The sequence below is a fragment of the Anser anser genome (assembly GCF_964211835.1).
Source record: "Anser anser genome assembly, chromosome: 5".
Classification (NCBI taxonomy): domain Eukaryota; kingdom Metazoa; phylum Chordata; class Aves; order Anseriformes; family Anatidae; genus Anser; species Anser anser.
Genome location: NC_139725.1, coordinates 62,187,142 through 62,197,294, shown reverse-complemented (window position 1 = coordinate 62,197,294; position 10,153 = coordinate 62,187,142). Strand labels below are relative to the sequence as shown.

The 10,153-nt window shown below is 53.1% G+C and overlaps 1 protein-coding gene across 1 annotated transcript; it reads right to left on the bottom strand.

Moving 5' to 3' along the window:
* Nucleotides 1-365: 365 nt before the first annotated feature.
* CCDC198 (coiled-coil domain containing 198) lies at nucleotides 366-7,987 on the bottom strand. The gene is made up of 6 exons (XM_083836769.1): nucleotides 6,935-7,987; nucleotides 5,424-5,500; nucleotides 3,316-3,402; nucleotides 2,877-2,975; nucleotides 2,101-2,263; nucleotides 366-1,043 (listed from the first exon to the last, which is right to left on the bottom strand). Exons 1-6 carry the CDS (start codon nucleotides 7,308-7,310, stop codon nucleotides 817-819), a joined length of 1,029 nt encoding a protein of 342 aa, XP_083692895.1. The 5' UTR covers nucleotides 7,311-7,987; the 3' UTR covers nucleotides 366-816.
* Nucleotides 7,988-10,153: the final 2,166 nt, after the last annotated feature.

Genomic DNA, 10,153 nt, shown 5'->3' with positions numbered 1-10,153 from the left:
ACTGGTTGTAATTCTCTCTGAGATAATGGATGATTTTATATGGAAAGCCAGAGAATTTTATGAAAAAATACAGGTGGGAGAGACGGGAACTGTAAGATAAAACTGACATCTTTCGTAGCACCATTGCTTTGAATGTATTTGGAGATGACCAGCACCCTGCAGCACCAGGGGCTGCTGGAGACCCCTCTGTTCCCACCACTCTGCACAGTGCCGAAACCTGAATGCAGTGGGCAAGTGAACAAAAGCCAGTGTTTTTTGGAAGATTATCCATAAAACTGGGGGTTAACACTGAAGAAAATACATACATTTCTCTTCCTGGAGCAGGGGAGGAGAGGAAATTCAAAAAAAAAAAAATCAAAAAGGAATTTCAGAAATGCCAAAATATTTATTTGAAAGACTTCCTAAAGCGATCATTCTACCTTTCATTTTGAACTGCTTTTCTGTGGCTTAGAAAAGGATGTAAGGCTGAAAACAAGCTAGGCGGAAAGGTCGAGCAACTCAAAGGCAAGGGAAATATTTCATCCCAGCTGGAACTTCTGCTGGAACATTTTCCAGCTTCTGCTTGTTTGTTTTGCCAGCCTCCTCCTCCTCCTCCCCCTGCCCCCACGTTACTGCTGCTCAGTCCAAACTGTTTTTCCCCAGCTGTTCAGACGCAGCCACGTACCCAGACCTGTCGCTACCGACCCCATCGGCCACCTCCGTGTTTCCAGTGGCCCTGTCCACCCGCCCTGCGCACAGCACCGCTGCTGACTGCAAACACCGTGCCCGCACCCTGGCACCGTGGCTCGGTCCTTCAGCACGTCCCGAGGCACGCCACTAGAAATCTGTATCGAAGAACTCGTCGAAGAGAGAAACCCTCTCCGTCCTGGTCCTCACCAGCGCGGGTTTGCGGTGAAGTTTCCTCTCTTCCCCCTCGCAGCCCCCCGAGTCGGTGCTGGAGGTGTCCCAGAGCAGGTCCCTGGTGCGCGGCTCCCTGCAGAGCCACAGCCCGACCTTGCTGTTGCCGTCGTGCTGCCCTGAGAGTCCTCCATCCCCTCTGTTTCCTGGTAGAGAAAGTGAAAATAACTGGAATTTTGCTGAGCGCCATGCCCCAGCCCATGGGATTCATGTGGCAACCGCTACGGGCAGCTGGGGGTGTGTAAAGAAGATCCTGAGAAACCCCTGCAAGACCAGACCACGTGTCCAGGGCTGGGCAGGCCAGGCATAACCTATTTGGGATTATATTTGGTAAAATTAGAAAGCCTGGTGCGAGGCAGTGTGGTTTAGCACTGCCCCACAGGTGCGGGTGGCTGGATCCTCGTTCCTGCTCGAGATGCTGGAGGATTCCTGCTGTGTGTGTCAGGGAGCACCGTGCCCAGTGCCTCCACGTGGCAGCAAGTCTAGCAGAGCCGTCCCACCAGAACACCCTGCCCAGTGGCCTTCCCACAAGGGAAACCCCCCAGTGTTTTTTTCCAGGACGAGAACTGTGCCCTGCAAATCCCTTCCTGAAACCAAGCTTCCCGCGTAGCTTTTACCCCCAGGCAGAAGAGAGCTGCGGCACAGAAACGTGGTGGCTCAGACGGGACCTGGACAACCCTGGGGACATGGTACCGCAGGTCTGGAGAGGGCTTACTGGAAGGTTCAGCCCCTAGCATGGGCATTCACCCCCTGGCATGAGGAGAGGCCGCCCCAAAGCCCTCTGGCCAGAGACGGAGCCGCTGCTGTGCAGGGAAACCCCATCCTGGGGACAAGGTGACAGCTAAGGACTTTGCCACCAATATCCAACAGGCGCCTGCTTGATCCTGTTTCTTCCCCTAATGATTCTGTGATATTCTGTGATATTCTGTGATATTCTGCGATATTCTATGAATCCAGCACATTTTGTGACATCCCCATCCCACGCATGTGGGCCGCAGCCCATGGCACGGTGCTGGCACCGGGCAGGGACATGGGGAACACATGGGACACGATGAGAATCTTCTGCTGGTGGGAACCCGCTCCTGCAGGAGCCTGTGGTTTTATGACCCTACAGCTATCCCACAGCTTCCACGGGGAAACTGTTCTGATGGTATTTAAGATGCTGGGGAGCTTTACATCTCCTTGGGAAACTATTCTGCTTACCAGGGTCTCCATTAAAATGCTGATTGTGCTCAGCGGGGACAAGGTCTTGGCTGCCGGTGCTGTCACCTCTCTGGCGAGTGTCAAGGACTTTCTTCGGGCTGAACTCCTTGATTTTTTGTTTATTGATTTTTGCCTCCCTGTGGAGATTTCGCTTCAGCTCTGCCTGGGTTTGCAAATGAGTCGTCAGCACAAGCAGCAGAGGAGCAAACACGTTTTAACAGCTCGGCGCGGCATATCATTAGGGGGCTGGCACTGAAAATAATTACACAGCCAGGTAGCTTAAGTAAGGAAAATCATATTTGCCAACGTGGGTACGTGACAGAACATGACCCGGATGGAGGTTTGTGGTTTCTCCATGGGCTACGGCCAAACGAGGGCAGAGCGCTGAAAAAAATCAGAAGTAATTACTGAACTTTTCCTAGGGGGGAAAAACCTCGTGGGTTCAAGAACTCCACTGGATAAAAAAAGAATGAGAAGGAGCCTGCAGGAGGGTGTTCCTGCATCTCTGGAGGGGAGGAAGGCTGTGGGCATGGGGACAGGGAGCAGGGCATCAGCAGGAGCCGGGGCTGCCTCTCGGTGCCAGCATCTCCTTCATGTGTGGGACATTCCCCAGCCCAGCGGGGAGGTGTGGGTGCACCCACCACCCTGGGGCTGCTCCCCAGCCTCATCCACACTTCCCAGCCACAGGATTGAGACCTCCTCGCCTATGGGGGAGACCCCAGGATGGGAAAACCCCGCGGAGCCTCGGCCTCTCCCCAGAGCCCTCCCCACGTTACCTCTCGGCGCCGGCGGGTCAGCTCCAGCATCTGCAGCTTGTGCAAGTGCTGCCGCCTGCCAGGGAGGGCTCTCAGGCTCTGCCCGCTCTTCTCCAGAGCCTAGAAGGGATTTTAAAACATAAATAAAGACATCTGCCTGTGCTGAAATGAAAAGAAACAGCTACGGGCTCCCAAACCCACGCCTGGTCCCTCGGGTTCTCCCCAGATGAAGGCAGTGAGCATTTTCCTGCCCGGCCAACTTGCAGCAATTCAGAGGATGTTTTCGCAGCGCTTGCAGTTCATCTCGCGGCTCTGGGGCATGGTGGAAGATCCTCATTAAAACCACGAAAGCGTGCTTCTGCCCCCTGAGGTGCTTCTGCTGTGGGCTGCCTGAGCCGACATCGCGGCCTGCAGGGAGAGGAGGCTGCGCGTGGTCGGTGCGGCCCCACCTGGTCCTCACCTTGGCTTCTGGGGCTGTATCCACGTCGTGCTGGCTCCAGGACTTTGCAGGAGCAATCCCCCGTGGAGGGCCGGCGGGTTCAAGCCTCTGCAAGTGCAATATTTACAGTGTTCAGCATTCCCCCTTCCACGCCAGCATGAAACCTGATGCGAAACTACCTTGACGTTTTTCCAGCTCCGGTTCTGGCCTGGCTGCTTGGGATACAGGAAGGAGATCGGCATCTTTAGCAAATGCTTAGCACACACAGGTATTGTAATTTAATAAAATGTCTCCTGGCAGGTCATCCAAGGCCAGATCCCAGTTACCTAAGACCCCAAGTCCAGCCATTAGCCTAACGCTGCCAAGCCCTCCACTAACCGTGCCCCTAAGCACCACGTCCCCACGTCCCTTAAACACCACCAGGACGGGGACTCCACCACCTCCCTGAGCAGCCTGTTCCAGTGCCCAACCTCCCTTTGCATGAAGAAATTCTTCCTGACGTCCAACCCAAACCTCCCCTGGCACAACTTGAGGCCGTTTCCATCAAGGGCTCCATCCCTAAGCCCTGCCTTGCACTTTATGCGGGACATCATTAGCCCCCTGAGGATGAGCAGGCGTCCTCCAAATGGTGCCGTGCTGTTGGCTGGCCGCCCTGAACTGCTGCCAAAGCCTGGGCTGTCATTTTCAAGCATCCCGTAAATGAAGGCATCATTGCAGGACATAAAAGGCAGCAGCAGTGAAGGAGTGCTGGAGAGGAAGCCCAGCTCAGCCCAACACGCCCAGTTAAGAGCAAACCGGCTCCCTAGAGTCAATGGGAAGCTTCCACGTGGCTTCCCATATATATATATGCTTCTGCTCTGCCCTATTTTGGGTTGTACCAGCAGGTCACCTCCAAGCTGGTGTCTCCAGCCGAAGTGGAAGGGACGCTGTCTGCTGCTCCCTTGTTCACCTGCATTTGGAGCAAACCTTCGCGTGCCCGCAGCGCTGCACCGCACTCGCTCCTCCCGTCCTGCTCCCCACCCGTGCTCACGGCTTGTGGTCGGGTTTTGTGCGCACAAAACTGAGCATGAAGCTGAAAGAAATGGCACTAGATGGCAGCATGTGACACCACAAGCTGCATCACTCAGAGGCACCGCTGAGGCTGAAGGCAAACCGAGTCCTGCAGGGAAGGGAAATTTTGGGGCTGTCGGATAAAGTTGTGTCAGGGGCTGGAACATGGCCCTTGCAAGGGCCATGCCGTCCTGCTCTGCGCTCCTTTGGAAGCCTTCCTGCAGGGAAAGGGGCTTCTGCTGGCAGTTAGAATCACAGAATCACAGGATCATTAAGGTTGGAAGAGACCTCCAAGATCATCTGCTCCAGCCACCCCCCTACCACCAATGTCACCACTAAACCATGTCCCCAAGCACCACGTCCAACCTTTCCTTGAACACCCCCAGGGACGGTGACGCCACCACCTCCCTGGGCAACCCGTCCCAACGCCTGACTGCTCTTGCTGAGCAGAAACGTCTCCTCGTTTCCAACCTGAACCTCCCCTGGCACAACTTGAGGCCGTTCCCTCTGGTCTGCAGTGGCAGCGGCCAAAGCACAAGGTGGGATTAGCAGCGGCTTTGTCCTGCAGTGGGTGTTGCCAGTGCCCTAACAATACTTAAATACAGCTGGGACAGAAATAAGATCAATGACTATAAATAATACATGTGGTTAAGAGATTTTTAGGCAAGGCTGTGATTACACCTGGCAATTTACAGGGCGTAGCTGGGTTCATTACTGCCTCATCCTCCCACCGATTCAGGACATCAGTGCTTGGTGTCCTTCAGTGCTCCCGGAGCCACCCATGTTGGCCAGGGCTGCGTATTTTAATCCCAGCAAGGAAGGCTGGAGCAGAGCACCCCTGCTTCGGGGGGGGGGGGGGGGGGGGGGGGGGGGGTCACCTTAGTGCTACACGTACAGCGGACTGCTCGATGAATTTTGGGAAAGCAGAGAAGCTCTCGGGGACAACTGGGATCGTCGGTGTGACAGGGGTCTCAGAGCAGGGCAGGGAGGTGAGAAGCTCACCCAAGGACTTGATCTGCAATGGGTTGACCAGCTGGGGAAAATACGGCTCTGCCAGGGGAGCCCCTCAAACCCCTTACTTGTGGTCGCCGAGGCGGGTGCAGTTTGATGATGCTGCTGCCTTCATCTGCCGGCACGGTGTCGAAGGAAAGGGGCCCTTCAAGGTCAGAAAAGGAGAAGACAAGGATGAAGTCACTTTGGGGCCAGTGTTGTACCCAGCGACAATTTTCTGCCCTGTTTTTTGTTTGGCATGTCCCACTCCCATCTCTCTCTGTGTACTCCGATAACACTGGGCATAAATTATTGTTAGCTGCAGAAATAACATGTGGATGTATCCGTGCCTGCAGCTGCTAACAGCTCTGCCTGCCACGTACCTCTCTTCTTCCCTCTACAACCTCTTAAATACCCTATACGTGACTACAACCACCCTCCATGTCTCCTGTGTCCTCGTCCAAGCAGCGATTCAGGTCCCTTCTTGCTGCTCAGTCTCTGAGATATTATTATTATCACTACTACTAATAACATTATTATTACTACTAATAATAACATTATTATTATTATTATTATTATTATTATTATTATTATTATTATTATTACTACTACTACTAGGTGGAACTGTGAACTATCCCTGGCACTTTTACTGGCTGCAGAAGAAGTGGGTGACATCCAGCCCTTCATCTGTTTTGGAAACCAGCCCAAAATACGCACGTGTGGGGAAATGTGCTGCACACCAGCAGTCCCCTGTTAGTCATTAAAGCTGAGCTTTAACGAGGCTGAGCAATGGGCCCGAATCTGTTCTGCGCTGTTGGTCTCGGATGGACGCTGTTGCCTTTTTTTTTTTTTGCTTGCACAAATAAACCCATGGGCAGTAGCTATTTCTTTTACAATTTCTCAATCCTCCTCATCTCCCCCAAACCTGCCTCGTTGTGTCTGGGTGCCATTTTAAAGCAGTGACTGAGCTCCCACCTGGCAGAGCCCCAGGGAGGGGAACTGGGGATAAAACTCACGAATTTGGAGTGGAGGCTGGGGAATGGCATGGGGATACAGGGAAAGGGCATTTCGTTAGGGTTGATGAGAAACGTTCCTAAAAATTGCCCATTTTGACTTTTTTTTTTTTTTAACCTTGCACTTCAGGAACAACAGATGCCCCCCACTGGAGGAGGAGGAATTTAACACTAGCCAAATTGAATCCTTGTAAAGTAAACAATATCTGTTCTCTCGGAGGCTTTGTTTAGTTAGACAGCAGGCTGAGCTAATACATCACTCATGTAGTTTGAGAACGCACTTCTAAAAATGAAACAGGTAAAAGAAAATGGCATTTACTGATTTCTTTCCCTTGCCTGTGGGGAGGTTTTGGGTACAGGAGGTTTGGAGCACCACGCGCATGGACACACACTGCTATGGGACTGATGCCTTGTGGGGTTACCCCGCTGCGAGACATGGCTCTAATTTATTTTAATGCTGAATTTTGCCTGCTGAGCACCTTACCCAGAGTCTAACTCCAAGTAAAGTAATACAGATGTGCCCAGTGGTGCACATTATGGGGTTATGCTGTGACAGCCCGAGGACCAACCCCCCCCTTGCCCCTTACCTGTGGAGGCCCTCCAGTAGGAGGTGTTGCGGAGAGGGGGGAGCTGCCCATGAGATGCGGGGGTTCCCCACTCCCCCACGGCCGGCGGGCGCAGGATGGGCCCCCCCAGCACCGCGGGGTGTGGGATGGGGCGAGCGGGCAGGTCCTCGCTGGAGAGCATCGGTGCCACCCTGGTCACCTTGGGGTGCGCCTTGGAAGAGCTCAGGCCCATGGTGCAGAGCGGGGGCCTTGGGAGAAGGAAGAAACCTCGTGCTGTGCCCCCCTGAAGGCAGAGAGACCCTTGTGCTCCAGCACAGGGCTCCCTGCTGGCTGCCCGGCTGGGGCTGGCTCCCACGGATGAATGCACCTGTGTGTCCTTCCCAGGTGGGTTAAACATTGACTTGGCCCCGGCATGTCCCTGCAGGGACAGGAGGAGGCCACTGCTGACGGGTGAGCCCCGAGCAGGCCGGGAAGGCAGCGCCAAGCTTTGCTTTTCATCTGCAAGCCACTTTCAGCAAGAAGCACCACCACAGCTGGCAGCCCTGGAGGTATTTCTACAACCGGTTCTTTGGCTAAATCTTCAGCCTTTGGAAGGAAATTCAGTGTTCAGAGGATTAAAAGGGTTACAGCACTTCCAGAGCCTGCCCTGGCGTGGGAGAAGCATCCTCTATCCCTGCTCCAGGCTGTGGTGGCACTGCTGGAAAAATACTACAGGTTTGTCACCCACCCGCCTGGGGCACGGTTTGCTTCGAGTTGTTTGTGTCCAAGGCTGGAAAATCTGCAGGGAAGATTATTCCTGAAACAAGATTCATGAGTGCTGGGACCAACATCCCCTGCCAGGGGTGCCTCAGTGCCTAAGGATCAGCTGGAAAATCCCACCTTGTTAGCCTGGAAGCACCGCTCAGCACCTTGAGGCTGCATCCATCAGGACCAGCACCTCACAGCGCACCCCTAAAGCCCCCACACCCCTGTCCATCAGGGCTGTAGGGCTGCACTTCGTCATGAGCCGTGCGTGCTGCAAGGCACTGCTTAAAGCTGGGAGGTACTTGGCTGTGCAGGACTCCACGCAGCTCCTCCCAGGAGCCCCGGAACCTCTTTGTACCTTCCTCTCATTTCATGTATTGCCTGAAACCTTCCTCTAAATTCAGCTAGGTCTTGTAAATACTGGCATTGCCTAAAGTGGGTTTTCCAGCAAATTTATTATGTTCGGAAAGAAATAATTGGCCTGCAAGTGTTCTGATGCTCTCATTTTAAGGAAGATGCATGGAAAAGCCCAAACCACTGAGCAGCAAAGGAGAACCAAGGCGGGGATTTGGCACAGGGCACCTGTCCCATGCACAGCCACAACCATGGGCTGCTTCCCCCCCATCTGCCTTGAAAAGGTGTTTTGAGTTAATGTCACAGCCACATGTCCTGTGTGTTTGTTTCCAAAACGCACATCTCGCCCCCAACGCCCAGGGAAGGCAGCCACTCTTCAGGGCGTCACGCCTTGTCACCATGACTGGGGTGGGGGAAGCTTAAGGTCCGAAAGAAAAACGCCAGGAAAAAGGTCCCCGGAGGAGCAGATGGTGGTGTGAGTGTGCGCAGTGGGATAAGTGTGCTTTGTGCTTTTCTTGCCAAAATACTACCTGGACTTCATGAAATTCCCTGGCAAGTAAAGCAGGAGGGAGAGAAATTATGCGAATACTCTTGTTGTCATTTATGACGTTTGCAGCGTGTTTAGGGGGAGTGTGAACAAATCAAGCAACAACGAGAGGACAATAACCCAGCATCGTTTCACTGGCTGGGATCCACGCTGGTGAAGAAGGCCAAAATAACAGCAAAATAGCCTCAATTTATTGTCTTATTTCTTGTTTTTAGTGAGATTTCTCTCGTTGAAAGGCAGAGCTGCACTCTAGAGAAAACAATTACCCTCCTCGCTTCGTAAGAGGAGCGGCGAAAGCCTTCTGCTGCCCTGCTTCCACCCTCAGCCCCGGGTAGTGCCCAGGCAGCACGGCTGGCCCCAGGGGAGGGCTGGGGGCCTGCACCCCGTGCCTGCCAACTCCATGGCTACAGTTTTTGCCTGCTGGGCCGCAAGGGCCATCGCTGGACCCCAGGGATGGGCTGGGAGCGCACATCAGGGCTGCTTCATGTGCTAGGCCTCACGTCGAGCCCGCTCCTGTCGGGCTGGCACAGTAACACCTTCTGCCATGAAACGTCTCAGGCAGGGGAAAACTGACTCAAACGCTGGGATTTCATGTTATTTTCCCTGCTGAATACACAATGAGGTTCCTTGAAGGATCCAGTCCTGTGCCTGAAGATGCTGCCACGAGTGCTTGCCAAAAGGTCCTCATCAACGCGTACTACAAGGAAATGTTTGTGTTCTCCATGTGTTCAGCTTGGCAGGAACTAAAATTTCAGTAAAACACATCTCTAAAGCTCTCTGTTAGTGTAAAGGAATATATCAGCTCCAAAATGGGCTCGGGGTGGTGCTCCAGCAGCCGTGTGCTATTTGCTCTCAGCCGCATCATCCCATCCATATCGCCTGTTCGGCACGGGTCACTTTTTCAAGATATTTTTAAGGACTGACTTCTTCAAAAGCAGCGGTTGAAGCTCTGAGCCCATCTCTTCAAATGCTAGAAGAGACATTTAAAAGACTACGTGGGTACCAAGACCTTACATGTCTGGGTTTAGCGCAAGGGGGATGCTTGTTCAGGTGGTTCTTCCAGCTCTTGTTGTGTAGCCATGTGATAAAAGAGCCTGAGCTATGGTGTTTTGTTAGTTTTCAATGTAAATGAGTATTTTGTTAGCTCTGCTGGTTGCAGCAAACAGTTTATATGGACAAACATTAACGATAAAAACCATCAGGTAGAAGAGAGTCAAATTAAAGGCTGCATTTGTAATTATCGCCACGAATGGCTGCACTTGCAGCAGCATTAAGCCCTAACGCCCATGGGGACAGGGTGATTTCTGCACCACCCTCCGGCCCCAGCCCTGCCACAGCCCTGCCACAGCTGCTCCTGAACTCACGATACCGCCAGGGTCCCCCCAAATTGTGGGGTTCACGTGGGGCCCCACGACTCACAAACCCACATGTGCCCATTGAGAGGTGAGCGTGCGATCAGCACTCTTGTACATCGTGCTGGCTGTGCTCTTATTTAATAACAAACACTGTTGTTGCTATCATATAACCAATACTATTCATCACGAACCCCTTCTTAATCTTTTTTTTTTTTTTTTTTTTCTGGCAGAAATACTGTC